The following is a 28,000-nucleotide window of genomic DNA, read 5'->3' as shown; positions in this document are numbered from 1 at the left end:
TGTCTAGCTGGTGAGGTTCACATAATTGTCTGTACCTGGCGTCATGGGCACCAATGACGACTTCGACGTCCAACCGGATACTGCTTCATGCTGAAATCCTGGTCGTGCATGAGATACTCGTAGCCTCACCAGCAGCTGGAGACTTCTGTTGGGGAATTTGCAACATGCTCTTCGGCAATACTGTCGTTGCGCTTGTGCTTGAAGTAGATTCCCAGGGCGTTCCGGCTCCGTCAGTGGACATCTGCACTTGGAATAGGGTGATCTAGACTTTCCATGCCCCTCGCTTTGAAGCATTCGAAGCGGCGTCCTCGCCGAATGTGCTGGTCCAATCCTCTCTGATGCAGCGCCTCATATCCTCCACGAGGGCCGCGGCTTCTTCGTCGTCCAGGTCCGATCTCATTCCGCGGCCGAAAAGGATCATAGTGCGTTTGTAGCCTGTCGGCTGAGTGTTGGGAGGGTACTGTTTCCGTAAGGAGGTCGAGGTGGAAGATCGTGGTTGGACGTAGCCTGGTGGTGGACGCGGGACGATGTGGAAGTGTACGTGGGGAACGACTTGGGCGGCGCCGGGGCCTGATCTGGCGTCAAGAAGTGCACTGGAGGGTAGAAATGGAAGTTGGACAAGGAGTTCTGGAACTTACCATTGTTCTGAACGATGTTGTAGTCCGCTTCATCGTGTGGGATGTCTGGCATGACCGCCCGGGTCACCGAGCGTGCGATGAGAGGCAGGACCCGGCCGATCTGTTTGCTTATCAGTTTATCTCTAGGGTGTATGCTAGCTGGTGGAGTAGGAAAGGGACCATGCAATACCTCAGCACTCTCATCAGGACTCAGATGGCCCACTTTGACTCGATGCCTCCTGGGCGCGACGAGTACATGGCCTCTTGTCAGGGGCATGATATCTAGAAAAGCGACGACGTGCTCGTTGGAGAACAAGACGAAAGACGGCGGATCGAGTTTCTCTGGATCCAGGTCTGAGTTGTGCTCTGCTGAGAGAGGTGATGTGGGCCCATAGGTCTGTGCTATTATGCAAAAGGGGCAGTCGGGCGAGAAGTCTTGTGCTGAGTGGGTTGGGGTCTCTGGGACGAGCACAGGGCGGTCCGACATTTTGATCAGGGGATGGCAAAGCCGTACAAAGGGTATATGGATAGTATAGAAATAGAAAGAGTCTAGCAGATGATCAAAGAAGAAAGGAGTAGAATGACGAGGACTCGAGTTGTACATTCGGTCCAGATGACGTTGATTGTGAGATATCGCTGCATTACCTAAGCATAGCCGAGGCTGAATCGGCCATGCTTCTGGAATCAAGACCAGGACCACGAAGTAAAACCCCCGTCAGACACACACCTACGTAGACGAGGTTTGTGACGAGGACTCAACGAATGCCACCAGAGCAGAAGTTGTTCAAAGTTTTGTAGGATCCGTTGCTTGGTCGCGGATCCCATCTCTCGGCCGATAGCTGGTTCCTAGCCGGCCGAGACATCGCGCACTAGATAGTCTCCTCGCGGATAGTGGGAGTTTGATACTTATAGCGTCTTGTCAAGAGCGGTTGTCCTCGAGGTAAGAGCGGGGGCTCACGAGATAATAAATAGTATATATAAGGCGTTATGCTATGTAAGCATTTCCACAGATATCCGCTCAACTGTTCGGTTTCCACACTCACCAATGTCTCTGCGCTCCCTTTCTGACCTTCCCGTCTGAGTCTTGACATTCTCACTCTATACCGTCGCCATGGCCTCCGACATCAAAAACATCGTGATCCTCGGAGGTTCGTACGCCGGCGTGTCGACCGCCCATTACCTCCTCAAGCATGTTCTTCCCAAGCTGCCCAACAAGAAAGCATACAAGGTCATTTTAGTGAGCACATCTGATCAGGCAATGTGTCGGCCTGCCTGCCCGCGCGCCATGATATCGGACGATATGTTGCCCCAAGAGAAGCTCTTTGTCAGTATCCCAAAGGCTTTTAAGCAGTATTCTCAAGGCACGTTTCATTTCATCAAGGGTACGGCGACAGAGCTGGACCATACGACTCGCAGTGTCTCCTTGAGCCTTCCCGACGGGGCGACAGAGGGGATCATCTTTCATGCACTGGTCATCGCCACTGGAGCATCCACACCATCTCCCCTGCTCGGTCTGAACCGCGATGTCGAGTACCTCCGCAGCAGTTGGACCGCATTCCGGCAAGCATTGCCATCAGCGAAGAAGATTGTCATTGTTGGAGGCGGCCCTGCTGGTATAGAGACGGCGGGTGAACTTGGCGAATATCTCAACGGTCGCGCTGGCTGGTTCCGGTCGGAAATGGTGCGCCCCAAAGTTGACATCACCGTCGTGACTGCCGGTACCAGGATACTTCCCATCTTACGATCATCCCTTGCGGAGCAAGCCGAGATCTACCTCGCCAAAGTCGGCGTGACAGTATTGAAGAATGCGCGAGTCACGGCTGTCGAACCACAAGACGCAGGCACAGAACAGGTGGGTAGCAAGGCGACGATTACTCTTCAGAACGGCGAGAAGTTGGATGCCGACCTTTACATACCTGCGACGGGAACCAGGCCAAACACATACTTTGTCAACAAGACGCTGTTAATGTCCGACGGTCGTGTCGATACCAATCCTTCAACATTGCGTGTTGACAGAGCTGGGCCACGGATCTACGTCGTTGGTGATGCTGCGTCATATGCAAGACCAGGCGTTCACCTCATTCTTAGCGCTATACCTGTTCTTTGCACGAACATCGAGCGCGATCTGCTGGTGACGGAAAGCAAGCCAGGCGGTGAGGACAGATCGTACAAGGAGGACAAGCGAGAGACGCAGATGGTACCCATTGGTAAAAGCAAAGGTGTTGGTGCGGCCATGGGATATAAAATGCCCAGCTTTTTGGTCTGGCTTATCAAAGGCCGTGACTATTGGTTGTGGACAACGGGCAACCTCTGGAGTGGAAAGCAATGGGCCAAGCCATCCTAGAAAGGAGCAGACTGATGTTGTTCATCAACAGTTGCCTTAAGAAGTTCGAAACGGAGATAAATATGATGGACAAAGACATACTGGCACAAATGGCCTGATTGCGGAAACACTGTTAAAGCCCAATGCCTGGAAAGGAGGCCTTAGGAGGCTTAAATGCCAGATGCCGGATTGCCATGCCTAATCTAGTGGCTGCGAGCCCGAAATACGCTGTTTTCTGACAAATCTTCCATGTTGCTCCACGCCCTCCAACACATCGACCGATGATGCCATCCAGCATGTCACTGTTGGCTAATTGATGAACGAACTCATCAACAAAGCGAGTGTTTATATATGAGCTAGTTCTTTGAAAGAGAGCGTATCAACTCGTTTCGGTCAATTTCTCACAGTCTTCATCATGGCGGCAGCACAGTCTCAATCCCTCTTCAAGTCTTTGGGTCTTGCTCACCACGTCTCCAAAACCTCCTCAGGAGCCGAGGTGCACAGCTATACCTCAGATCTAGGGCCAGATGCTCCCATACTAACATTGATCCACGGCTACCCTCAATCAGCATATGAGTATGTATATCCCATCTTCTCGAGCTCGACGGCGCTGATCTGTGCAGATGGCGTCAAGTTCGTATCCCTGCAGAACCCCTTTACATCTCAGCCTTGGGGTGGCTTCTTGATAGTCCACTAATACAATCACCAACAGGTCATTCCAGCACTGAAGGGAAAAGTCTCCCTGTTCGTACCGGAGGTACATCTACCATGCGAATTACAATCAGCTACTTGTCCTAATTGACTGTATCAGCTTCCTGGATACGGCATCTCAACGCCCATCAAAGACAAAGACGCCAACACCAAGCGCTCTGTCGGCGGAGCTCTTTTGGAAGCTCTCTCAGATGTGTTCAATACGACAGACTCCAAGACACCCCGCCGTATCATTCTAGGAGGCCACGATCGTGGAGCACGTATCTGCCACCGCCTTGCCGTCGATTTCTCACATCCACCAGAGTCGCAATCCATCTATTCTACCCTCAACCTGACCGTTCTCGGGGCCGTCCTCATCGACATTGTCCCGACACTGGAACAATGGCAAGCTTTTGCTAACCCAGCACTTGCTAAGGGATATTTCCATTGGCCTCTACTTGCCAATCCCGAAGTCGCCACAGACATCATCGCTGCCTACGGAGGCGACAAATGGTGCAGAGCTGCCAACACCCGCATCGCAGGTGACAATCCGCAGTCCATTGAGCGACTCTCTTCCGACGGCGCCCAAGATGTCTATGCCGAACTCTTCAAGGAGCGAGAAACACTCTACTACACCGCCCTCGACTACGCAGCGGCCGCTGTACCGGAACCTGCAGAGCAAGACGAAGATCAGAAGGCGGGTCGCAAAGTCAGCGTGCCACTACTCGTCATGTTCTCCAAGGCGCGACTTGGCGCAGGCCTCGATGTGGCAGAGATCTGGAAGAAGTGGATCGCTGATGGTGTCGACTACGAAGGGTATGGCGTGGGCGAGGGCTACGGACACTATCTGCCTGAGGAGGCATACGACATTGTCAACCCCAGAATCGAGGCGTTCATCAAGAAGGTGACATGAAAATAGTGCTGCAATCCAACATCTACCTTCATCCCGGCCATCATACAATGCCCAATTTCTCCAGCATCTTGGCCACTGCCACAGCTTTCTCTTCCCCAAATCTACCCGTGACAATCTGAATATTGACCGGTAGACCCTGCACGATCTCAGCATCCCACAGTTCCTTGTACATGTTGTAGTTAAACTCGTCCGTGTACCCTCTCGTATGCTGCGCGTAAGCCTTCCACTCGGCATCCTGGTCCGGATCATCCAATGCCTTATCCACACTTCCCGCTGGCATCGTGAGGACGCTGTAGTCCAGCAGATTCCACATCGCCGTATAGCCGCAATACTGCTGACTCTTGACCCAGACCCTGGGCCTCATCCCGGCCCACGGCGTAACAGGCATGATCAGCGCGTCAATCCCACTCTCCCTCCACTTGGCCAGGTACTCGCGCTTGTACTCCCATATGCGGTCGGCCAACTCCATCCGCTGTGCATTGTCGAGCCAAGTCTCAGAAGTACCTACAAGCATACCCTGAATCAACGGCTGGTCGACCATCTTGCACAGATCCTCGAACCGTTTTCCTCCGTCCGCGAGCACAGCCTTCACCCACAAGTCATAATATGCATCCTTGTGACTGGACGCATCCCACTCGACCACTTCATGCCCACAATCCTTCAACTTCTGCACCACGTCCCTGACCGTCCGCTGGATCGGAGGATGCGGCATGACCGCGCCGTCGTCCACGATATATCCGATCCTCAACTTCTCCTTCGATTGCACCTGTTCGTCGATCTCCTCCCTCCAAGGCACTGGATAGATCGTCGGATCCACATTCCACGGCTCCATACTAGTATACGCCTGCATGAACAGCTCAATACTCGACAAGGAGTTCGCCATGGGCCCAGCCACAGGACGGACAATATACTTCTGGTCCCTTGCGGATTCTCTGTACGGCACTCGCCCGACGCTTGGACAAAGTCCATACAGCCCCTGCAAAGCAGCAGGTATACGTATACTGCCACCAATGTCTGTCCCAATTCCCAACATCGACCCTCTCGCACCCACGAGCGCGCCCTCACCACCTGAGCTCCCACCAGAAATGAGCTCACGCCTCAGTGCATTCACACTCTGACCCCACACGTGGTTGTAGCTGTCGCTCATCATCAGACTTTGAGGCACATTCGTCTTGACGTAAACGATCGCCCCGAGCGCCCGGTATTGTTGGACCGTCAACTCGTCCTGCGCAGCAGGCTTACCGATCATCCCGACCCAGCCCACCGTTGTGTCTACGCCGGCGACCTGGTGCGTATCTTTGAGCGACAGCGGGATCCCGTGCAAGGGCCCCACAAACGTGCCTGTGTCGGCGTACCAGCGGTCCAAATCGCGGGCTTGCGCAATCGCCGACTCGAACATCATCTCAGTGCAGCATTTGATTAATTGCTGGGCGAGCGCGGCGCGTTTGCAAAAAGCAGTCACCACTTCCTCGACCGTCCAGGCGCCCTCTTCGTACCGGCGGAGGATCTTGCGTGCGCCAACCGTGCTGGTGATTTCGAGCTCGGTTGGGGTTAGTATCCCGGACTGCTCGATCACGTTTCGGCTGTCTTGAAAGTCGTCCGGGATAGAGGTTAGACGCCAGTCTTCGGGTATGGACTCGAATTGTTGCTTGCGCCGTTGCTGGGCTGTCTCTTTCCATGCTGGGGTGGAGCCCATCGTGTCCGAGACTCAACGTCCGCAATGAGCGGTCGTGACAATGGTCAACGGTGTGTTAAGTAGAAATGTAAATTAGTTGTTTGGTGACAGGCAGAGTGATCGATATAAATCAGGATTGATAGAGCCTCCTTACGACAGACTATGCCTGCACAATTCCCACGTATGCACGTCCAGTATTGATTGCTGTTGGTCGTGGTATTTTTGAGTTCTGACTGATTTATCTCCTCTGGCAAGTGCAAGACACTTTCAACAAAGATAGCAACAGATACAGTATCTATAAACAAGCTATCGAATAATATATGTGGGTCACAGTTCACAGATAGGCGATCTCAAACCCAGTTAAGTTATCTCTACGGCGCGAGACATCATGCACGCTCGAAGGTCCAGACGTTGACGTAACGGCAAGTGTCATGCCACCTTTCCTGGGCATCGATCAAGAAAGTTTCTCGAGGTCAATATGTGAGTTGGTACTGTTGATGTGAGAAATGTCACAACATCCAAGCACATTGTTGCAGAGGAGAGTGGCATAGACTCCCACACGATTCGGACAATGCCGCCTACGACTCCGTATGCTAAGGGCAGATGTCCGCCACGCGAGTCATCAGGTACGAAAAAGGCCAATACCATTGGTACGCTTTACTCCTCCCGAGGATGTGAGATGAGAGATTCGTTGAGATGCATCGCTAAATAGAACAACGACAGCAGTCACAAAGACTGGATCTTAGTCACCCAGTTCTCATGAGGCCCTGTCTTTCTCCACCTACATCAAGGGGATCTCTCGACAGCAGTCCACCTCCTTTTCCCAGGACTTCTCTCTCTTTTGATGGATTCACCGCCCCAGAGTCCGCGCTGGCTAGCGCTCCGAACAGGAACCTTGTCTGCCTGCCAAGTTGCTTCAGGAACACTGTCCGCAACATTATCACTTTCTGTGGTAGGGGTAATAATGCCAGCATCGCTCGAATCAGCCGTCTCGTCCCTCGAATAACGACTTCCACGTCTCCACAGGCCATCTGGAGGCTCAGTACCGCTCGCTGCATCCGCTGGATACGGTCTTTGAAGGCTCTGACTTCTGGACATCAGCGAACTGTTGGACTTGCGATGACCCAGCGACGCTCCTAAACTGAAACCTTCGGGGGAATCTGCACCCACGGTCCGAGGGTTTGCAAAAGCTGGATTTTTGCCGAGGCGTGGAGAGTTCAAGCCGAGTGGGTTCGAGCCAGCTCGAAGGTGCTCTGTGGAAGCAATAATCTTCACGTCGAATTCATCGCAGATGCTGAGGTCCAAAGATCCCCTCCGACGTGTTGGAGTTATGGGAGACTGCTCCTCCGGAGGATTTTCTGATCTGACCGCCAAGGTCAACGAAGACGTAGCCACGTCATGCAAGGCTGGTGCTCCTGTGAGAATCCGTATGAGTGCATTACAGCCAGCCTGATGGGTAACCATGATGATGACCAAATCTTCTTCTTCATCCTCAACACCTTTCTGTGTCGCTAATTCACCTTGACGTTCATAGAATTCAAGCAATTTCTGCAGACCGTTACGGAATCTGCGATGCATATTACCCCACTCTTCGTCGAAGGGGCCACCATCGCCCCAGTCTAGGCCGGAAGTCTCACTATCCCATCCCATGTCAACCTCGAGACAGACGTCACGGGCATGGGCAACGTATCCGGGAGGTATTTTGTCAGACGGACCCATGGCATATGTCGGGATTGGCGGACTGTAGCCGACTGGATGTCTTTGAAGATGTCGGTTCAGCAGTCTGGCACCATTTGCGAGCTCAGTTCCGAAAGAGATGTTGCGTGGTCTCTTGGGGAAAGAGTGACCGGCCGCAGCCATAGCCCTCAAGCCTGTCTTCTCATGGGCAGGCACCGAGGCAAGTTCATTCTCCTTTTCGTCCCCGTCCATCGAAGGCAGCTCATAGCTCATTGCCCCCGACAGATCGGCTCCTTTGATCTCTTCTTGAGGTAGTTGTAGACTCATCTTGGCTTCTGACACCATCACTGCCGAGGGTGGTGGAGGGAGGGAATGGAAGTAAGTCGGAGACTGCCATTCCCCCAGAAACGCATCAATTCGCAACAGGCAAGTATTATATCCAAGTCGATTGGTCTGGGGTCGCTCGTGGCTATGATTACGCTGGAGAGAGGCTCTGTCGCTGTCCCTGGCCTGCGAGAGGACGTCAGGCGCTTCCTCGGTCGGGGATAGACGAAGACTTGCTCGAGACGAACGCTGGCGCGGTTGCGGACGAGAGCGGCTGTGGTTTTGAGGATGCTGAATGCCTGCACTTATGGCCACAGCGGTTTGGACGCATCGTAGGTACGGCGAGCTATGTATGATTATCTTGCGTTTCTTGCGAGGTGGTGCGTCTTGGTTGGCATCGTCCTTGTTTTCTTCTCCCGGCCTCGACTGCACATCCAGGTTATGCAACTCGTTATTGATCCTTACACCCAGATTTTGAGACTGAATCCATCCACCATAGGACAACGGGCTGTCGTAGGGGTTGTCGGCATTTTCTGCCCATTTTCGGTCGGCTTGATCGAGACGAGCGCCATGCCTGGAGGACAAGATCAGTAAAGAAACCTGACGACAGAGAAGGACTAGTACCGAGTTATGATTATAACCGCAGGCTGTTTACCCATACTGAAGACTGATATGGACTATTACAGACGTAAGATGTCATTTGTCGCAGTCGCACTCGCAATACAAAACCGTCAACGTCAACTTGAAAATTGCGGGGGAGGCTGGTCGCAGGGGAAGATATAAGTTGGTGTCGCCACTACACTTAGATGCAAAAGTCGGTGAAGGCGCAGTAAAGACAGAGTGCTAGCGTGAGGTCCATCCTGTGAGAGGTAACGCAGCGATCAAGGTGATACCATGTTGGGCACAACACTGATCTGCTTGTTGTAAGCGGCGCTTTTGTTTTTTGAAAAATAGATTTCTGGAGGTGAAGTCAGAGTGCAGCAAAGCCACCACCGCCATCTTGTTATTATTGTTTGTCGGTCCGGGTGCCTAATTCGTCACTGTCTTCGGGGTTCGAATTGGCTCCCTCAGGGGCTTGGCAAGCCTATTCGTGCCTATTAAAAGATATTCCACCACCACGCGTACATGAGTATCGTCGCCCTCATACTACAACAGGGTACCACCATCTGTACCTCAATATCAGCCGGACTCCAAGACGAACAACGATACGGATACCATGCACTTACCAATCTCAACCAGAGTGCCAGTGGCATAGTCTGCACGAATGGTGTACAGATACGCTTCAGCAATATGCTCAGGCGTCGCCACGAATCCAACTGGCAAAGTCTGACTGGCTTTGTCGAACAACTCCTTTTGCTCCTCTGCAGTTTTTCCTTGCTTGTCCCACAACGGAGTCTTGACCAGTCCAGGAACCACAGTGTTTACACGGATCTTCTTCTCTGCGAGGTCAGTGGCAAGGGATTTGGTCAGCGAGAGAACGCCTCCGTTCAAGGATGAACCACCAGCGGCTCCTTTTCCAGGTTTGATGCCCGCAGTCCCAGAGGTCAAAGTCAGTGACCCTCCCTTGCGGATAATATCGTACTTTGCAACCGCTGAATCCTATGTGGTTAATGCACAATCGCCTCATTCTGAGCACAGTCTCACCTTTGCCAACAATAATTGCTCCCCATAATTTGACACCAAACAAGTGCTTGGCCGCATCGATGTCGAGATCCTCCAGTTTCCCCCGGATTATGTTGTCAACAGCCGAGTAAACGATATGGTCGACCACTCCAAACGATCGTAGCGACTGGACGAAGGCTTCTTCCTCGCGCACGTTAGCAACGACACCTTTCGCATCGGGGCTGCCGAGTCGTTCCACTGCCGCGTCAACCTTTCCCTTGTTTGACGAGATGATGGTGACTCTTGCCCCAACATCTAGCAGAGCCTCTGCAGCACCGAAACCGATCCTTTGCGAGGTCGTCAGTCTTTGCACACAAGAATGCGTAACCAGTAATCTTACCCTGTACTGCCTCCAATGACCACCACATGCTGACCACGAAGCTTATTGGCGAATTTACCCATTATCGTGCTGTTTTAGTCCGTGCTTCTCTGTTTGACCTGCTTCCTTCCCCAGGGTTGGATTTGTCAACTTACATATACTATACCTTCTATTACTATGGTGCCATTCTCGTGGAAATGACATCACCTTCTTTGGGGGTGCACTGCACAGTGCTTGATTGAATAGGTGCATGAGTGCATACAGGAAGGCGCCCCTCACCGGCTATCTCGACGAATAGTGAGCCGGAAGTCAATTGCTTCAGCGGTGAATCGCCGACCTCCCAGCTGTCCCAGCATACCAGTATCACTCACCCAGTCGGATTGCGATGCACGGCTACAGGTTTGCATATCATAATTCCTTGTAAACATGGCTTCTGATCCAACGTTTCAGGTATGGCAACAATGGTATCCGCCCGACAACTTTGCTGAGGCAATCTCGTCTCGAAAGCTGTTCCAAGGTATAAGACTCACTAGAGGCCAACGGTACGAGGCTCGAAGCCGTAGTTGTGTGCCGCCTCACGTGGATTGATTTCCGTCTCTAACGATCAGACGGACTTTGTCGGCTGATCTTCAGCATTCCAGACGTCCTATCCGCTTCATCTCGCTTGTCAGATCGCTTGTCTGGGAACGTGGATGATGTGCTCCATGACCAACTTTTCCTCCCGAGGATGGAGAAGATATGGACACCGGAAGGAAAATGGTGCCGACTGAGAAGCAGCCAGGAAATCAAGCTCATGGCGAAACAGACGAAAGGGGTAGTTAAAGCATAGCTTTGCATTTGAAAACCGTCCGTGGCCCCAATGCATGTGCTTTTGGGCTGTTTCATATCGCAAGAAGAGATCCCCATGCCCGCTTACATGGTGGCCGTCTTTCGCCCATCTCCCAGTGGTCACGGCCCCTGCCTACGTTTAGGCGAAAAGAGATCTGCACGCTGCGACCACTGGCGAACCTCGGTCACCTCTGAGCCACGGCTAGCATTTCCGCCTTTCGTCCTCCTTGGACCATGAATTCATGCCTGCCAGTGATGGCCCCGGAAAGCTCGCTGTCTCCTTTGACAGACAGAGGCGGCGCAAGTCAAAGCTAAGTGCGGATCATGTCAATCAACTTGAACAGCCGATTGCTTCATTGAACCACGATGACAGGAGGCGGTCGACTTTCTTCTTGTCGACTGTCGTTTCAAGGAGCCCCTTGCTTGCCTCCACAGGGTCCCATCATCGGCCGGCTGGTTCTGCGCCAGTTCCTGACTACCCGTGGGGTGGCACTTCCTCTGTCCAGTCCCCTCTTCCCCTTCTTCTTTGCCCCTTGCATGCCGTCCGGCCTAACGGGCACTTTCCTTTCTTTAGGCCTTTGCTGCTTTGCTGCTTCGTTTCAGAAATGCCCGAACCCGCTTTCGAACTTTTCGGTTTTCTCTTTGCATTTGTGCACACACTTTGTTTCTCGCTCATCGTGCAATGTCGTTATCCGCTTCGCAGATGCATCGAGATCGAACTTATGTGCCGTTCAACAATGACTGTGTCGTCTTTTCCAACCCACTCGCTTGAGACATCGATTGCTTCGCTTCGGCAGCCAACTCCCCTCGTGGCTTGCACGATACTCGAGATTGTTCCCACTTCTGGCCTTCTCGCTGCAGCTGTTGGATTATGCCATGCAGCAAGCACCCACCATGATATTACGCTACTACAGGTACCATTTCTGGATCGGGCTGGTCATGATGGCCATCCCAGATTGTTCCCCCCGTAATCTGGCCATCCTTCCTACGTCTAGACAGGGTGCCTGGCAACGTTGTACAGACCACCATCTGACATCTCTAGCCCATACGCTCACCAAAGTCACCTTGTGACCGGGCCCCAGGTTCCAAGATAGGAAGCCTTGTGGACTACTTTTCCAATCAGTATCCACCTGCTAACAAACGTCGTTGGAAACTGTCTCTATGATCCCTCCACCTTCTGGAGACTGTCCAGCATGTTCCCTGCTTTCTTTCGTCGTGCAAGTCATATGAACATTTCAACACCGTCTACCACCCTGCATGCACTATCAGAAGTTCGTTGTTTCTCCTTCCAACCTGCAGGCAAGTCCTGCTTTTCTATTTGCCTCAATTTTCGTCTCTCCTTTTCCCTACTTGCTTATACGATATTCTCACTTCACTGCTTACGTTCACTTCAAAATACAATCCCAACATCTGCAGGCATATCCATGAATTTGACGGCAAAATTCCGATAAGATTTGCCTGTCTGTCTCGGGAAAAAGTCGCCGGACACGATCTATCACCCTTCAAAAATCTGTCAGGCTGCTGTCAACTTGTTCCGTCCGCGACACAGTCAAACACGTTAATCGGCCAAGCACAGGACTTCAGGAGGTTGGCTCTTCGCTCATGACGGCCGTCAATGCAGCAGCCCGCAGTATATTTATCTCTTCAGCATTGACCACCCCCGGTTCAATCGTCCGTCTTGCTCTCCTCCAGCCCCATCAATTGAACTTTTGAAGTTGGGGGCTTATTTCAAACGATTCCCCATGCCGCACAGACATCGATCAGCAACCCATCTCCCTTCATGACGACCCTTTTGGCACATACTGGTGTGCCGCTCTGGGTATACATTGTCCTTATCGCTGTCGGCTCTACAGTACTGCTTCTCACCATCGCCGCATTGTCACGATGGTGGTTTGTCCGTCGAAAAGCAAGCCAGAAACGCGATTATGATGGCCTTACTGGTGCCACTCGTCACGTGACCTTGCGGAGAGGACGGGTGGTACCAACTTCGCAACACCTGTCTCTTACGGGATCCAGATTTGGAATGCGGCAGTTTGGAATGCTTGCGGACAACGACTCAACGCATACTGGTAGGCGGAGTCCCTTCGAGTGGTGGAATACCATCATAACCGAGAGATCACAATCTCGACAAGATCAGATGTCACAACTGGAGACTGGTTCTCTGACGCCACGCTCTGTTTACGGGTTCACAAGGCAGGAACTTGGCCCGACTACTCCTACCCAAACTCCTGAAAAGGACCAGGATGCTACTGCGAGAACTTGGGAAGTGACACCACCTTCAATCTCACCAAGTCCTTCGCCGTCGAGCCAGAAAACCGTCAACTTCTCCAGAGCCTTTGTGCCTCGAGTGCCGTCGTCTCCGGTCGCTCAAAGGTCTCAGTTTACTTTGTCACGGATCTCAGAGAGATCTCCACATCAATCGATGATCAGCCCCGCTGCTGCAGATCGTCCAGAACGGTTGTCGTGTCACGACAGTCCACGGGAGAACACAACAGTAGCTGACCAACAGCAACAAATTCTCTTCTCTCCTCAGTCATCACCACGGCCCACTATACCAACGTCAAATATTCAATTTACTGCCATGTCACCGACGTTCCGTTCTCATCGACCTAGTCCTCTATCACTAGACCCTCATCCCGCACAGCAATCATCAAAATTTAGCGCATCGATCATCACCATACAGCCGTACAGCCACACGCCTTCCCCGACTACATTACGACCCCACACAGCGGATGCTTCGTTGTACAAAGGAGGAGTTTCAGATATGCGCCCGTACGACGTTCCTGTGCCAGATCTGGCCGTGCCCAAGCCAGTCAGACACGCCTCGATTTCTCCAGAGTTGCAACAATATACGCAACCTAACTTGTATCGTCAGCCCAGCAAGTCCCAACCAGATTTGTCTCACCGTATGTCTACAGTGTCCGTATCTGAGTTTGGGAGTGGTGGGTCATTTCCATCTCCACGAAAGTCGACGTCGACGATTGGTTCGAGTGGGATCGTATACGAGTCTCAATTTCTCGACTGGTCAATAAATTCTGATTTGCAAAAATTGTCATTCAGTCTCGACCGCCCGGCAGTACAACAGCCACAAGACCGAGTGCATGAAGGCGAACAGGAAAACTTGATGGGCATCATCACAGTTCCCGGGAAGAATAGAACCAAAGTTCTGAGAAAAAAGTCCCTCGGAAGGCAGCGCCTGGTAACATCAGTCACAGGGTGATTATGTCCAGCGATGCGAATGCGAAAAGAGTGCAGTGCACTCCTGCGGCATGATGGGCGCCAGTCTCGTCCTCAATCACGCAGACTTTTGCTTGTTCTCAAATTTGTTTTTGCGGCGACAGCCTACAATGCCACGACGATATACGACATGAAAGGCGGATGTTTGTGAGGATACTTTTTCAATCCTTTGCTACCAACGCCATGCGAATGCGACGAACAACTTACCATACCCCATTCATCATTATTCTTACTCTTGCAAACTATCTATTCGAGCGAATTTGCGCTTGACTCGTCAGACTGAGGGGGTTGAGACGTTTTGGTCCCACAGCTGTCTTATTTTCATCTCGACATTTAATTGCCTGGGCGACTATGTTTATGAGCACAGGCGTGGCTGAGCCTGAAAAATTGGGCTTGTTTTGCGAAGCTGGTGATGCCTTGAAGGCGATCCGCTTCTTGTTAGGAGGGAGTGTCAAGGATGGATGCTACGTCTGTTTGACGGAGCAGCCCACGGTGATGCTCACACTGTTGGAGCATTCAATCTTTTCTGTCATATCGGCAGTTGAAAAGTCCATAGCACCGAAAGGACATTCAATCCTTCAAGGAAATCCATACCCTTCCAAACAGAAGGCTTGCTCTGCGTAATGTGGTCAACGTTCACTCGTCCACCATCTATCCAACATGATGCACGTGACTAATTTATCTTCTCCTTCTTTGAGGCAACGAGGTTTCGGTTCCATGGCGAACTCCTTCCCTTCTTCCTTCGCAACATCAATTGTAGTGTTGGAGCCTAGGCCTAGGAGACTTGTGGGTGGTGATTGAATATATATTGACTGCAAATTATTGGTCAACACCTAGCACATTACTCACATATTAAGCTTCATCTTTATCCATATCATCCCGCCGACGCTTTCCTTTTGCACCTTTGCCGGTCCGGTTGTCCTTCAAAGTAGAACCCTTCTTGCGACTGTCTCTGTCTTCGTGCAGCTCTTTCATCTTCATTGCAGCAGCTCTTTGCGCATCGCCGACTCTTTCTGCCAGAACCATCACCTCTTCCTTGACCGTCTCGTATTCATCCAATTTCTTCTGAAGGGCATTTTCGATTCTCATCCAAAGTTCCACGTCATACTGGCTGACGAAAGAGATTGCTCTACCACTTTTCCCTGCTCTGGCAGTTCGTCCCACGCGGTGAATGTATGTCTTGCTATCGTGAGGCAAGTCAAAATTCACCACAAGATCAACCGAGGGAATATCCAGACCTCGAGCGGCGACGTCGGAGGCCACCAGTAGCTTGCGTGACTTTGCGCGGAACTTGTTTAGTGCAGCAAGTCGAGCGGGTTGAGACAATCCACCGTGAATTGGAATAGCAGAAAAACCCAGGCTCCCGAGAAAAATCGAGATACGTTGAGCCTCGTTGACCGTGCGCGTGAATATGATGCCTGTCTGACCAGCCAATTCGTTGAGGATGTGGACGAGATAGAGATCTTTGTGCTTGTGAGGAACGAATAAGTAGGATTGTATCAAGGTTGACACCGTTTGATACTTGTCTTGGGATACCGAAACTCGAACGGGATTCGACAAAGAAGCTCGCTGTAACTCTTCGACCTTTTTCGACATCGTCGCAGAATAGAGATATGTCTTTCTGCCCTTGGGAAGATGCGTCAGGACTTTCAGCAGAGTTGGGCCGAAATCGAAATCGAGAAGTCGGTCAGCTTCGTCCATCACCAAGTATTTCAACTGCCGAAGAGAGAAGCCTTTCGTGTTTTCCAAATGGTCTATCAAGCGACCCGGTGTTGCAACAATAATATGGGGCTTCTTGCCCAGGGCGATCGCTTGAGGAATATTGGCCATGCCTCCCACGAGAACAACACATCGAACGCCTATCAGCGAGCCGAGCGCTTCCACCACGTGCGAAATCTGATATGCCAATTCTCTTGTAGGTGCCAAAATCAACGAGTGTAATTGTTGTGCCTTGTTCAGCAAATCCTGCAGGATCGGTAGGACGAATGCAGCCGTTTTGCCGCTGCCCGTCTCGGCCAGCCCGATAAGATCTTGACCTTGTAAGGCTAAGGGTATGGACTGGGCTTGAATAGGTGTAGGAGTCTTGTACCCGAGTGAATCGCACGCTTCGCAAAGAGAGTCAACTATTCCTAACTCTTTGAATGTTGTAGGAGTCCTTGTTGGTGTTTCGTCAGCACCATCTGCGTTGTCTCCCTCTTCTGAGTTTTCTGAAGATGCATCTGATGGCTCCGGAGAGACATTCTCAGGAGCTTCGCCATCATGGCTGAGCTTTCTCTTCTTCAACGGTGGCATTGTGGTGTTGCAAATGGTGTTCAATGTGGACGCAGAAACATTTGACGGCGCAGTTCAAAATATTTATCGGCGGCAAAAATTTAAGCTTATCTTATCGGCACTAGAGCAGCCTCGTGAGGCACGAGGCTGGCAAAGGTGCTTCCTCTCCGAGGTTCTTAAATATCACCGACCGCTGGCTTTGTCTTATTGCAAGTTAGAAAAGACATGCACGACTGCTTACGCCTGTCCAATTTTGTCGCCGCGTCATGGTTGTCATCCGCTATGAAATGTACCGTATTCCCCAACGTCGATTATTCTTCCTCTTGCTACTCTTTGTGGCCTACATGAAGCAGCCTAGTTGGTCCCCTACGGAGGGATTTTTCGGCGAAGGTTTATGGAAGCAGTGACGTCCGTCCATGGCGCGAGGCGCACGTTATATGATCCAGGCCGCTTCCGGCAGAAGATGGCTCATCGATTTGTATCCATGCATGTGGATCCCGAAATCACATAACAGTTGAAAAGAATTCTTTGTCATCACAATGCTCTCATGCATCATAAAGACGCACAGCACGACGTATGGAGACGCACTTTCTTTCGCAAGATTACCGTACTATTGCACAAAAAGGGTCGTAGGGAGCTCAAGTAGGGAGTTTAAGAAACACATTCCATGCTTCAACGTTGGATATCTACCTTCGCATGCTGACTCCTGATCCTGTGATACTCAAATTACATTTCCACCAAATTTGCCACGTCTTCCACAACAAACCGCGATCCTGGAAGTTCCAGACGCAGACACTTCCTTCATTTACATACCAGAACCTATGGGATGGCATATGCACTTAGAGCGAGCCAGTTCGTTGAACATTCTCGACCTCAACACCACCACCAGCCCTCTTCTCATCGGTAGCATGGGCAACAGTGGCCTCCATACCCATCTCGGTGGCCATCGCAAGACCCTTATGGGTGGCAGCACCACCAGCAAGGAGAGCGTCGTCTCCATCAAAGTGCTTGGCAATCTCCTCAAGAGGAGTGTTCCTGGTCTCGACGTAGAAGAAGTAGACGACAGCAAGCTCGACTGCGAGCCAGACGCAGTAGAAGATGTAGTATTTCCAGCCGAGGTGGTCGAGAGCGATGGGGTTGACGTACTGGTTGAAGAAGAGAGCAGCATCAACCATGAGGAACATGACAGTCATACCCTTGGCACGGATGTTGTATGGAAGAATCTCGACAGTGTAGCCGACAAGCATGCCGGACCAAGCCCAGTTGTAGAAGAAGTAGTAGATATAAATGAACCCGACCACAGCGTTGGCCGCTCCTCGGCTCCCACTAATTGTGAATCTAGCCGAGCAGATTGTCCAGGCGATGAAAGTGCACAACATGCCAGTGGTGGAGAAAAGGAAGAGCTTGCGACGGCCGATCCTGTCGACGAAGAAGCAGGAAAGGACGGCGATGAAGAGGTTGAAGATCTGTAGGACACCGTTGATCAAGTTCTGCGTCAGCGTGTCGGTGTAGCCGATTTGGTCGAGAACCTTGCTGAGGTAGTATGAAACGAGGCCGTTTCCAGACCATTGAGAGAAGAGACCTGCCGTCAACAAGATGATGAGTCGGCGACGGTTGCCCTTAGTCTTGAAGAGCTCGAGCCAGCCGTTGGATTCGAGTTCCTTCTCGAGTCGGATGGTGTCACGGATCTCGACGTACTCGAGCTGAACCAATTCATCGTTGATGTTGCCATTGGCGTGAACGTCACCAAGAACCTTGAGACCCTTCTCCTCCTTGCCGTGGGCTATAAGCCATCTGGGCGACTCAGGCACGAACCAGATAAAGGCGATCTGAAGCAAACTGGGGAAAGCCTGGACAATGGTGGGGATACGCCACGCCCAGTTGTTGCTGATATGATCCGTTCCGTAGGTCAACCAGGCTGCAACGATAGATCCAGCGTACCAGGTCGTGTTGTAAATGGTTGTGAAGACTGCACGGTGCTGAGGATGCACCAACTCCGTAATGAGAAGAGGTGAAGATCCGTGGGCGATGGCAACACCGAAACCGATCATGAATCTAGCACCCAAGAACATGCCAAATCCGGCAGCAATGGATTGCAAGACGACACCGATCAACATGATGATACAGCCAATAAGGATACCCATGCGGCGACCAAGGATATCTGCAGTGTAGGGGACGAAGGGGATGGCGCAGAGAGAGCCAATAGCCATGATAGCGTTCAGAATGCCGATCCTGCCGCCCGTTGGGTGGTCGAAGTAGTTTTGCCAGGGAGTAAGAGTTTGGAGACCGTTCATCATGGAGCCATCATAACTATTGACATTGATTAGAATAGTGGACTTGTACGTCCGTGTACAGTCCTGACTTACCCGTTGGTGGCACTGGTAAGGACCACAAACATGAGGACGATGTAGGTCTTCCTCAAGGCAGGGTCTTTGTACCATGTCTTTGCTGGAAATTGGCGACCGGCCAGCTCGAAGGTGGTGGGTCCTGCCATAGTTGCTGGTCTCAATGACAAGTGAAGACCACAATCTCTGAATGATGAGGTCGTAAAGAAAGGTGCTAGGGATGTTGCTTGATGGGAGAGAGACGAGGACAAGCAGGAGGAAGCACGGTGGTTATATACAGGACGGTATAGATGTGCAGACCTGTCTTACCCCCAGTATTGATCCTCGTCTGCCACATGATTGTCCTGGGTAAAGATCTAGAAAAGTCGGCTTGCCATGCTGACTAGGGTCGTTCTCAGCCAATGGGCCGTTTAACCTGGTCTTACCGTGGATATTAGCCAGATGAAAAAGGCCTAGATGAGGGTGTGGCAGCCGAGGCGAAAGGCTGGATAAAAAGCGGCCCCGCCAATGAGACGGGTGTTTCTCGATTCATGACGGAGCCATAATTGATCTTGGCTCGGAAGAAGCTATCTGTATCGATCAATACCACCGAGCAGTATTGAGAGCAAGGATGGCCGGGACCAGTCGAATGGTAGGAGTTTTGCCGGGATACTGACTGGTCGTATGAGGAGCTCCGTAGTGGCGGTTGCAGTGGACAGACAGGTCGGTTGGCGAATGTCTCCATCTCAACCGGGTTTATTCTGAAGTCCCCAAAAAATCCTGCAGCTGATCTGGAGTGTGTGGAGGGCGAAAGGAGAAGTGTGGGAGTGGTTTGCCGGGGAGAACCAGGAGCTGCCATGGAAAAATGTCGGCACGGTGCAGGTACGAGGGCACTTCCTCCCAGTCTAAATGACTAGTGCTTTCTTCTATATTATCCTATTAACCGGGCAACTCGCTTCGCTTGTTGCTTGCCACGCACGAACGGCAGTCCTTCGAAGCACAGAGCACAGCTTCTCTCGTAGTCCTGCTTTTGCGACTGGAAGTTGCTATCCGGCACAAGCTTTTGGTGGCTGTTCAACCCCCCTCATATCGAATCTATCAAGCTTCCGCATTGGGATGAGGTGCGTTGAATGGCATGAACACAGCGCTATGAAGACTAAGGATCAAGCCGTCCGGTTAAAAAGCTGGCCTTGGCTAATGACTACTATGTACGACATCACTTGACTTGGCCACAGGTCTTTGAGGTGTAGATGAGGCTCCGGCGACAGCGGTGACCTCTTGACTAAGTTACAGAAAACCCAGGTACCCATACCCAGATATCTTTTGCTCCACCTCCACATTTTCCCTGAGTCCATGGCAGTGGTTTCCGCGTCGGACGCGTACTTTGAGAAACGTGTCTGCAAGATCTTGTTTCGCTTGCGCAGGCAACGTCCCACGAGTATCCTCTTTGAGGCCTGACTTGGAAGGTGAGTAGATCATCGACAACATATACCTGCAGCACCGTTATCTTGCTTGCGGGGTCCGGTTGATATGTGAAATTGATTCTTCGTCGTCTATGTTGATCAATGGACGGCATATGCAGAATGGCTTGAAATGCAATTTCTGATCCCGGCGAGGAGTATCATATCACATTTTGCCGGAACCAGTATATGAAGCTGGTGCTTGGAAAGGTTTGTCCTGGGTCGACCTCTGTCAAGTCACCGAAGTTTTCGTTCCATTCTCGTTTGCTCTTGAGTTCAATCAAGCATGCTTTCGCTTTTCGTCTCTGCCAACGCTTTGGCGGTTCTGGTGACTCTTGCCTCTGCAACACCTCGACCTCAATGGAGCTCTTGGTCTCCGCCAGGCTCGAACACGACTGCCTCATCCGTGTCAAGTACAACGACCAGTGTGTCATCGACGATTGCGTCCAGCGTAACTTCCGGTACCTCAGTGTCTCCATCTGGCTCAACATCCCCAACTTCACCTTCATGCTCGGGGTATTTTGAGCCCCTGGCGCCTCCTTATCTCAACGACCTTGCACGCGCAGCCGGTAAATTGTGGTTCGGTAGTGCAACTGATCAACCGGTAAGATCGATGGCATTCATTGGAAGCTGACAAGCACTGACGGGCGCACCAGGGTACAGGAGAGGATACCAACATCCTCTATCAGGAGATACTGAATGATACCGACATCTTTGGTCAGATCACACCCGCAAACGACATGAAGTTCTTCGCGACGGAGCCGGAACAGAACGTGTTCAACTTCACTGGCGGACAGGTGGCAGTTGACATTGCCCAAGATCATGGGAAATACCTCAGATGCCACAATTTGGTCTGGGTATCACAGCTCGCTGACTGGGTGACCAACGGCAACTGGACAGCAGAAACGTTGACTGCGGTTATGAAGAACCACATTCAGACCTTGATCATCCACTGGGGGGATGCCTGTTATTCCTGGGATGTCGTAAATGAGGCACTTGCTTCGAACGGCAGCTTTTCTTCCAGCATTTGGGTAAGTTAGACCATACCCGTCAATGGACGAACGTCCGCTGACAATGAATAGTACGACGTGATCGGACCAGAATATTTCTTCCTCGCATATCAATTTGCCCAAGAGGCGGTGGAAGCCACCGGCAAAGACATCAAACTGTTTTACAACGACTATGGTATCGAGGACACCGGTAACAAGACGCAAGCCTTGTACGCATTGATCCAGGAGATGCAATCTCGAGGCATTCAGATCGATGGTGTGGGCCTGGAGTCTCACTTTGAAGTGGGCGCCACCCCAAGCCTGGAAACGCAAATCGCGGCCAAACAAGGCTACGTTGCGCTGGGCCTTGAGGTGGCCATGACTGAGCTGGACATTCGATTCATTGAGGCGAATGCCACCAACTCTACTGGGTTTGCTATGCAGGCCCAGAACTACTATGACAGCGTCTCTAGCTGCGTCCAGGTTGACGGCTGCATAGGGGTCACGGTCTGGGACTTTGACGATCAGTACTCGTGGATCCCAGGAACCTTCCCAGGACAGGGCGCCGCAGATCTGTACAATGCAGATTTTACCCGGAAGCCCGCCTATTATGCGGTAGGCGAGGCCTTGCAGAGCGTGCCGTGTTCAGTCTGCTCCGCTTGACCGCTGCACATGGGCGCGAATGGTCCCCAACACCTGGCGGGTCGACTGGGGGAGATAGCTTGATCTGCCAAGCGATCTGGAAATTGATTTGGATTTGGATATTAGCCACTTTAATGGAAATGTTCTAGAATGAAAGGTCTTGGTCACTTGCCATGTGATGTTTTCCAGTATGTAGTTGTCCGCATTAAGTTGGCCACACACCTCACGAGACATCTCAGTCACACAAAGCTTACCTCTGGGCTGTTCTCCAGATAAACCTAGCCTATTGCATAAATTACGGTTACAAGGCCAATACGAAGCCGGTCAAGCCTTGTCGTCGTTTGCCAAAAAAAGGAATTTGCTCTTGATGGCACGGGTGACCAGGTCAGCTCGGTGTGGCTGCTTCGAAAGGGTGCTTGATTTGGACTTTTGACAACGTCGGAGCCCGATGTTCAACCGTAGAGGAGAAGGTAACCTGATTCAGTCTCGTCAAGGCGTGATTACTAACGACCAGTATGCCTGATGTTGAGATCTTCAAGGTTTACTGGGGCAGAGTCAGAGCCAAGTGCTACCTTCCGTCTCACCAACATATGTGATGATCTGTAAATAGTGCCTTGGGCTGTCCGTCAAGACTGCGAAGTTTACCCGGCACAGAAGGATCACTTGCTCAACTCCCTGTAAAGTAGCATCTTCCCCTGAAAGAAGAACGGCGCAAGAGATGTCTTGGAAGCTCCGCAGCTGATGAGCTTGCGAGGCAGCTCTTGGAAAGTGACGGAAATGTGCTGGTCTGGCAGAAGGCACGAGATGGGGGGATTCAGGAGCATTCAGCCAGATATCTGAATGGCTACCCGGTTGACCGGAGCTGTTTGCGCTCAATGCTTTCGCTCACTGCCACAGCTGCTATGCGGGTGACTTTGATAGCGCGTGATTTTCCAGCTGGTAGATGATTGTACTTCTGTGTGTCATATGTTGGCTCTGTATTGCCTTCAGTGCAACGATCCTCTTTGGAAAACGTGTTACCCAAACGTCCTGGAGGTAGGATATAGGTAGTCTGCACGGAAACAATGATGACGGTTAGGCTGGCTGTCGTGGGACACGAAGTTGCTCGAGCCGCAGCAAAGAAGTGCTGCTCAACATGCGGTTGAATCGCCGGTCACAACAGCGACCTTGCTGGACGGAAGGCTCCGAATTGTCTTGCCAGTAATGAAAGACATAACCGTAGCATCTGGATCTTCCTTGACAAAGCGCGCTGCATGTCACATCCTACTTCTAACATGGCCGTCGTTGTACCTCTCAGAAGTTGCATTCCGTTGACCTGCTGAACCTGTCTTGGATCTGCAACAGGTACTAAATGAAGAACCTTGACGCACAAGGCACCCAAGTTTGCCACGTCGGGCGACCTACCTTACGTTTGGCATGCCTCCAAGAAATCCACCGTAAGCTTTGCTAAAAGATACATCACAAGGTCTTGCAACGTCCGCGTCAGGATGCGGAATGCCCCTGATGGACTGAACCAATTAGTGTTTGCTGAGGGGCAAGTGAGGCTCAGTCCATGCTGGAAAGACATTCAATGAACAAGCCAACTGGACAGGAGCAGTCGACGTCCGAGCTGGAGTGTTGGGTTGGTCCCATCAGTCCCGTCACTCTGCGACTCTATGACAACTGAGCTTTGTAAGCAAGGCTGACACCTGCATCTCGATGTAGGACCTGTCCTCCAACAGCTTCGGGCACATCTAACAGCATCCAGCACTTCGCAAAAAGCGCTGCACAACCCTTCCGCAGCACGGACTCTCCAGCAGTACTGCGAGGCAAGACAAACAAATGCCATCATGGGCATGACGCATGCTAGTCAGAACACGCCCGAAGAACTCGAAGCCCAAAGGGCTCCAGGCAGAGGACTTGTCCTTCATGCATCGCTCCGGTGCAGCGCCGGTCACGGATCGTCTCTTGGACCTGCATTTGCTGCAAAGCCGACTCGATCTTGCTGCTGCAAAGCCGATTGAAGAAGGTCTCGGATCCAGAGAAGAGTTGTCCCCCTTCAACCCGACATCCACCTGAAGCACGCACATATTTGCCGCGAAGAGGAGCATGGCGGTTGCAAAGAATGCGGAGGTTCGTACAACCGGAAAAGCAACGATCAAAATGAAATGCAAAGTGCCGAAATCGAAATGGTTCCTTGCGGATCAGGCCCCTTTCCGGCAAACGCACTCGATTGAACCCCTGATTCGATATTTAGCCTAAAGCCAGCCCCCAGGTCTACCAATGTCGGCATGATCTCCAACTTTTTTCTACCTTCCAAACGCGCACGTCTGGGGATCCCCAGCCCTTGTACGGAACGCCGCTTTTTTGTACGCGGGCCCGCTATGCGCACTCAGTGATGTTGTGATACACAATATCATGTTCGATGATGCCGACACTTACCTAACAGCACTCAAGCTGTTACTGCCTGCGTCTTCTTCTCCGCATTTTGCTGCCCGCAGGCGACGTGGATATCGCGTATATTAATGTCCTGCCAAACTGGGTATGGCAACTTGACCTTATGCTGAAGGCTTGAAAAGAGGAGTCAAACATGGTGAACAGCGACAATGGGTGGACGGGGAAGGGTTTGAATGTATCACCCGCGAAATCCATCGTTGAGACCAGCATGATAATAGTAAGAACATCGTCTTCCAAAACTTGCTGCCATGATCCTATCTCTTCCTTTCTCAGTTTCTCTTTGAGTGGCATGGAGTACGTGTCAACATGGTATCTCTTCTGCGAGTCGCACTGCCTTTGGCGATATTGACCGTGTCGGCTTTCGGCCACCCTCATGAACTCGATCGCAGAGCCGGGACGGCTGTCTCAAATGCCAATAGCTCCCTTACCTTCATCTACCAAAACAACCTCAATGCCTCCGACGACGTCAACCATGTTGGCGCAATTCTGCTTGATCCCATGCCCGCCTCTGCAGGTTCGACTGCTTGCGGCGCGTTGAGTGAGACTCTTTTGACTCAAACTACTATCCAGAACTATAGTTCGGACTTTGCTTCTTCGTTGTCCTACCTCGAATTTGCGGATAGAGTCTCGCCCAACCAAGCGTATCATATTGCGGGCGGTACTTTGCAGGTATCTCCCCAGGGACTCTCCTTCCTGGCCTCGACCCAGAACAACTCGACGCTGCCGGTCCTTTGCACCCAATCCAGCAGAGCCAGTGAACCGCCGAACTCCACAGCGACTGTGTCGAACGAAGTCGCTGTAGCTGCAGCGGGCAATGTATACGTCGGATATCGAAACCAGAAGTCGTTCCGCTTCCTTGGCATCAGATACGCCAATCCACCACAGAGGTTCCAGTATTCTCAGCTGTACAATGGTACGGGCGAGACAGCCAACGCCACCGCCTACGGCTCAGAATGTCTTCAGGTTGGTGGCGGCAGTGAGGATTGCCTGTTCCTCAATATCCAGACACCTTACATCCCTAAAGCTGGATCCAGCGCAGAGCTGCGTCCAGTCCTATTCTGGATTTACGGAGGAGGCTTCACAGGGGGCTCGGGTGCTGATCCTTTGAGCGACGGTGGCAATCTGGCATCTCGCGATGACATCGTGGTCGTCCAAGTCAACTACCGTCTGTCGACGCTGGGTTTCCTTGCCATTCCTGGGACAGATATCAAAGGCAACTTTGGCATCGGCGATCAGATCGTTGGACTAAAATGGACAGTTGAGAACATTGCCAAGTTCGGTGGTGACCCTAGCAAAATCACAATCATGGGTGAGAGTGCCGGGGCAGGCTCTGTCCGGACTCTGCTCGGTAGTCCTGAAGCGATCGGCATGTTCCAGGGCGCTGTCGCCATGTCCAATCTGGGAGGCGGTGTCGACCTCGGACTGACAGGTAACTACGGCACGACCTACTCGTCATACTACACTATCAACGAATCTTACACCGTGGCTGGACCTCAGATATTCAATGAGTCCAACTGCACCCAGCCGACCTTGAGCGCTCAAATCGCTTGTCTTGAAACCGTCAATGCCACCGATCTGGTAGCTCTCAACACCGTCGCAAGATATGTTGTCCAGGATGGCACCATTGTCAACACCCCCGAGCTTGACGTCGTCAACAAGAATGGAAGCGCAGCGTACGTACCCGTCATTTTTGGAGTCGCTGCCAATGACGGCGCATCGTTCTCGAACCTGTCGCCCACACCAATCCAGAACGAGACCGCTGGACTTATGTACGGCCTCGGCATCAATCAGTCCTATGCCCAGGCCATCATTCAGTCAGGCTTGTTCCCATACTACGACACCGGCAACATCACGTTTGACTCATTCAATGTCACGCAACGAGTTGCCACAGACAACACATTCCGCTGCATAGACCAGGCTACCGTCTACGCTGGCGCGGAGAGCGGTGCCTTCCCATCTACCTACTTCTATCAATTTGAAAGGACGATCAACGGATACAACCCGGAAAACGTGCCCGGCGCGCCCGTAACTCCAGGCTATCCCTACGGGAACCCCAACCTACCTTACTTCAAGCTGCACGGCGCAGACATGGCATGGGCGTTTGGCAACTTCTATGTCCCCCTTCGTGACGCCAATGATTTGTACTCGGTTCAGCTCGTCAGCGGGTACTTTGCTGAGTTTGTCAAGAGCGGCCAGCCAAACCCGCCCATTGATTATCTGCAAGTCAGAAATTACACGACGACCTTGCAGGGCGTTGAGCAGTCTGGACCGTGGCAGAACGTGGTCAGCGACACTGGCCCGATCAAGCATTTCAACTACCCGTCCTATACAGGAACGTTCGTGGACCTGCCACAATGCGCGTGGTTGAACTACAGCATCAGCTACTATCTGGGGGGTGGACGGTGATACTCTGCCAGGAGATGCTGGACTGGCACTGATCTTTTCTAGCCTGCGTGAGAAGAAGGAAAATAACAGCTTGAAAATAGTAATGCGCCTGAAAGGCGTCAAAGCATAAAATACAATGAGTACACAAATTTAACAGACTTCAATCGGCTCAAGCTGATTCGACAAGGATGAAAGGATCTCGTGCTCACCATGATGGACTGGTCATAAAAGGAGACCAGGAGAGCAATGAAGTCGGAGGTGGCAAAGCCTTCAAATGTGCCAAGCAGTGACGGTTAATAGGTGCCGCCTCGACGTCATGTCTTCTTCCTCGTCGTCGCTTCCGGACATCAATATCAGGCGAAGGTATGCCATAGGGATTTAGCCGAGGATGCCATCCTAAAGTGAGTTCAACCATCGACGGATGTGATACGGACATGTATTGTTCCATGTCTGCTTGACGCTATCCACGACAGCGCGGTAAGAGGGGCATTGACCCCTGGTTGCTAAATGACTAAGAAGAGCATGCACAAGTTTACCCAGGTGATAGGACATGTCTCTTTGCTTAGTTCCGGCATTTCTATCTAAATAGCCTGATGTGAAAGGTAGGTGTTTCTTCCCTACTCCCTGGCACTTCTCTCCCATCTCTTCCAGAGAGCGAACATGTCTCCTGGTTAAGAGGGGAGTCGAAAACTACGAATGACTGTTTCGACGAGTGACCCCAATGTCTTCTCACGGAAACCGACCCTCGATTCTTCCAGAGGCCTTGATCTACATGCACTCGCCTGCCCTTCAATTGTCGCCATCTCGAGGACGAAATGAATCCACGTCCTGAAGGGAGTCTGGCTCCAACAATCTTGATCGTGTTTTTGGCTTGGTGAGACGTAGACGTGGACTAATATGCATGGAGCTCACCGCCTCCCCTTCCAGTGTGCGAAAGAGAATCCCCATATCCGGAAATGCACACAGTACCTGCACAGAGACCTGACCGAGACAGACAATGGCCATCGGCTAACTTGAGGGACCATGCCAGCTTCTATGCCGGAAGGGATCATCAAGACACAGCAGAATGGCTGTGGCAAGATAGCGACGAAATACAAATACGAGACCTGGGTTGTTGTTTAGGATCTGATCGATCAGTGAGCCTCGCGATCCCGAACGCATTCGACCGCAGGCTTGCTACGCTCGGTATCGAAAAGGTGTTCCCCATGTACATCCACATCCTATCCTC

The 28,000-nt window shown here is 51.7% G+C and overlaps 12 protein-coding genes across 12 annotated transcripts; 6 read left to right on the top strand and 6 right to left on the bottom strand.

Annotated features, from left to right (window-relative positions):
- Window positions 1-262: 262 nt before the first annotated feature.
- EDD37DRAFT_645366 (hit-like protein) lies at window positions 263-1,104 on the bottom strand (the record flags this gene model as incomplete). Its single annotated transcript, XM_062817622.1, has 3 exons — window positions 263-570; window positions 639-738; window positions 808-1,104. The coding sequence occupies 3 exons, from the start codon at window positions 1,102-1,104 to the stop codon at window positions 263-265; spliced, it is 705 nt and encodes a 234-aa protein (XP_062675505.1).
- Window positions 1,105-1,540: 436 nt separating this feature from the next.
- EDD37DRAFT_60227 (uncharacterized protein) lies at window positions 1,541-3,142 on the top strand. The gene has a single exon (XM_062814623.1). It carries the CDS (start codon window positions 1,729-1,731, stop codon window positions 2,959-2,961), a length of 1,233 nt encoding a protein of 410 aa, XP_062675504.1. The 5' UTR covers window positions 1,541-1,728; the 3' UTR covers window positions 2,962-3,142.
- Window positions 3,143-3,158: 16 nt separating this feature from the next.
- On the top strand, window positions 3,159-4,563 carry EDD37DRAFT_59949 (haloacetate dehalogenase). Its single transcript, XM_062814616.1, has 4 exons — window positions 3,159-3,516; window positions 3,564-3,573; window positions 3,653-3,697; window positions 3,752-4,563. The coding sequence occupies exons 1-4, from the start codon at window positions 3,356-3,358 to the stop codon at window positions 4,541-4,543; spliced, it is 1,008 nt and encodes a 335-aa protein (XP_062675503.1). The 5' UTR covers window positions 3,159-3,355; the 3' UTR covers window positions 4,544-4,563.
- EDD37DRAFT_60013 (amidase) lies at window positions 4,561-6,514 on the bottom strand. The gene has a single exon (XM_062814619.1). The coding sequence runs from the start codon at window positions 6,237-6,239 to the stop codon at window positions 4,584-4,586; it is 1,656 nt and encodes a 551-aa protein (XP_062675502.1). The 5' UTR covers window positions 6,240-6,514; the 3' UTR covers window positions 4,561-4,583.
- Window positions 6,515-6,518: 4 nt separating this feature from the next.
- EDD37DRAFT_617475 (uncharacterized protein) lies at window positions 6,519-9,181 on the bottom strand. Its single transcript, XM_062815733.1, has 2 exons — window positions 8,844-9,181; window positions 6,519-8,793 (listed from the first exon to the last, which is right to left on the bottom strand). The coding sequence occupies exons 1-2, from the start codon at window positions 8,876-8,878 to the stop codon at window positions 7,005-7,007; spliced, it is 1,824 nt and encodes a 607-aa protein (XP_062675501.1). The 5' UTR covers window positions 8,879-9,181; the 3' UTR covers window positions 6,519-7,004.
- On the bottom strand, window positions 9,090-10,454 carry EDD37DRAFT_60080 (oxidoreductase). The gene is made up of 4 exons (XM_062814620.1): window positions 10,222-10,454; window positions 9,864-10,168; window positions 9,446-9,811; window positions 9,090-9,385 (listed from the first exon to the last, which is right to left on the bottom strand). The coding sequence occupies exons 1-4, from the start codon at window positions 10,281-10,283 to the stop codon at window positions 9,366-9,368; spliced, it is 753 nt and encodes a 250-aa protein (XP_062675500.1). The 5' UTR covers window positions 10,284-10,454; the 3' UTR covers window positions 9,090-9,365.
- A 322-nt stretch (window positions 10,455-10,776) lies between these two features.
- Window positions 10,777-12,110, top strand: EDD37DRAFT_60203 (uncharacterized protein). Its single transcript, XM_062814621.1, has one exon. The coding sequence runs from the start codon at window positions 11,271-11,273 to the stop codon at window positions 11,997-11,999; it is 729 nt and encodes a 242-aa protein (XP_062675499.1). The 5' UTR covers window positions 10,777-11,270; the 3' UTR covers window positions 12,000-12,110.
- A 533-nt stretch (window positions 12,111-12,643) lies between these two features.
- On the top strand, window positions 12,644-14,432 carry EDD37DRAFT_60007 (uncharacterized protein). Its single transcript, XM_062814618.1, has one exon. It carries the CDS (start codon window positions 12,809-12,811, stop codon window positions 14,246-14,248), a length of 1,440 nt encoding a protein of 479 aa, XP_062675498.1. The 5' UTR covers window positions 12,644-12,808; the 3' UTR covers window positions 14,249-14,432.
- Window positions 14,433-15,003: 571 nt separating this feature from the next.
- On the bottom strand, window positions 15,004-16,600 carry EDD37DRAFT_59961 (ATP-dependent rRNA helicase RRP3). The gene has a single exon (XM_062814617.1). It carries the CDS (start codon window positions 16,555-16,557, stop codon window positions 15,118-15,120), a length of 1,440 nt encoding a protein of 479 aa, XP_062675497.1. The 5' UTR covers window positions 16,558-16,600; the 3' UTR covers window positions 15,004-15,117.
- A 454-nt stretch (window positions 16,601-17,054) lies between these two features.
- Window positions 17,055-19,172, bottom strand: EDD37DRAFT_59946 (MFS transporter). The gene is made up of 2 exons (XM_062814615.1): window positions 18,903-19,172; window positions 17,055-18,846 (listed from the first exon to the last, which is right to left on the bottom strand). The coding sequence occupies exons 1-2, from the start codon at window positions 19,028-19,030 to the stop codon at window positions 17,376-17,378; spliced, it is 1,599 nt and encodes a 532-aa protein (XP_062675496.1). The 5' UTR covers window positions 19,031-19,172; the 3' UTR covers window positions 17,055-17,375.
- A 1,434-nt stretch (window positions 19,173-20,606) lies between these two features.
- On the top strand, window positions 20,607-21,972 carry EDD37DRAFT_604491 (family 10 glycosyl hydrolase; the record flags this gene model as incomplete). The annotated part of the gene is made up of 3 exons (XM_062814746.1): window positions 20,607-20,924; window positions 20,977-21,351; window positions 21,403-21,972. The coding sequence occupies 3 exons, from the start codon at window positions 20,607-20,609 to the stop codon at window positions 21,970-21,972; spliced, it is 1,263 nt and encodes a 420-aa protein (XP_062675495.1).
- A 2,721-nt stretch (window positions 21,973-24,693) lies between these two features.
- Window positions 24,694-26,977, top strand: EDD37DRAFT_585741 (esterase/lipase; the record flags this gene model as incomplete). The annotated part of the gene is made up of 1 exon (XM_062814457.1): window positions 24,694-26,977. One exon carries the CDS (start codon window positions 24,694-24,696, stop codon window positions 26,791-26,793), a length of 2,100 nt encoding a protein of 699 aa, XP_062675494.1. The 3' UTR covers window positions 26,794-26,977.
- Between the last annotated feature and the right edge of the window lie 1,023 nt (window positions 26,978-28,000).

Source organism: Exophiala viscosa (genome assembly GCF_022695815.1).
Source record: "Exophiala viscosa unplaced genomic scaffold EDD37scaffold_1, whole genome shotgun sequence".
Lineage (NCBI taxonomy): Eukaryota > Fungi > Ascomycota > Eurotiomycetes > Chaetothyriales > Herpotrichiellaceae > Exophiala > Exophiala viscosa.
Note: the sequence above shows the minus strand (reverse complement) of the source record. Positions and strands in the feature narration are given on the sequence as shown.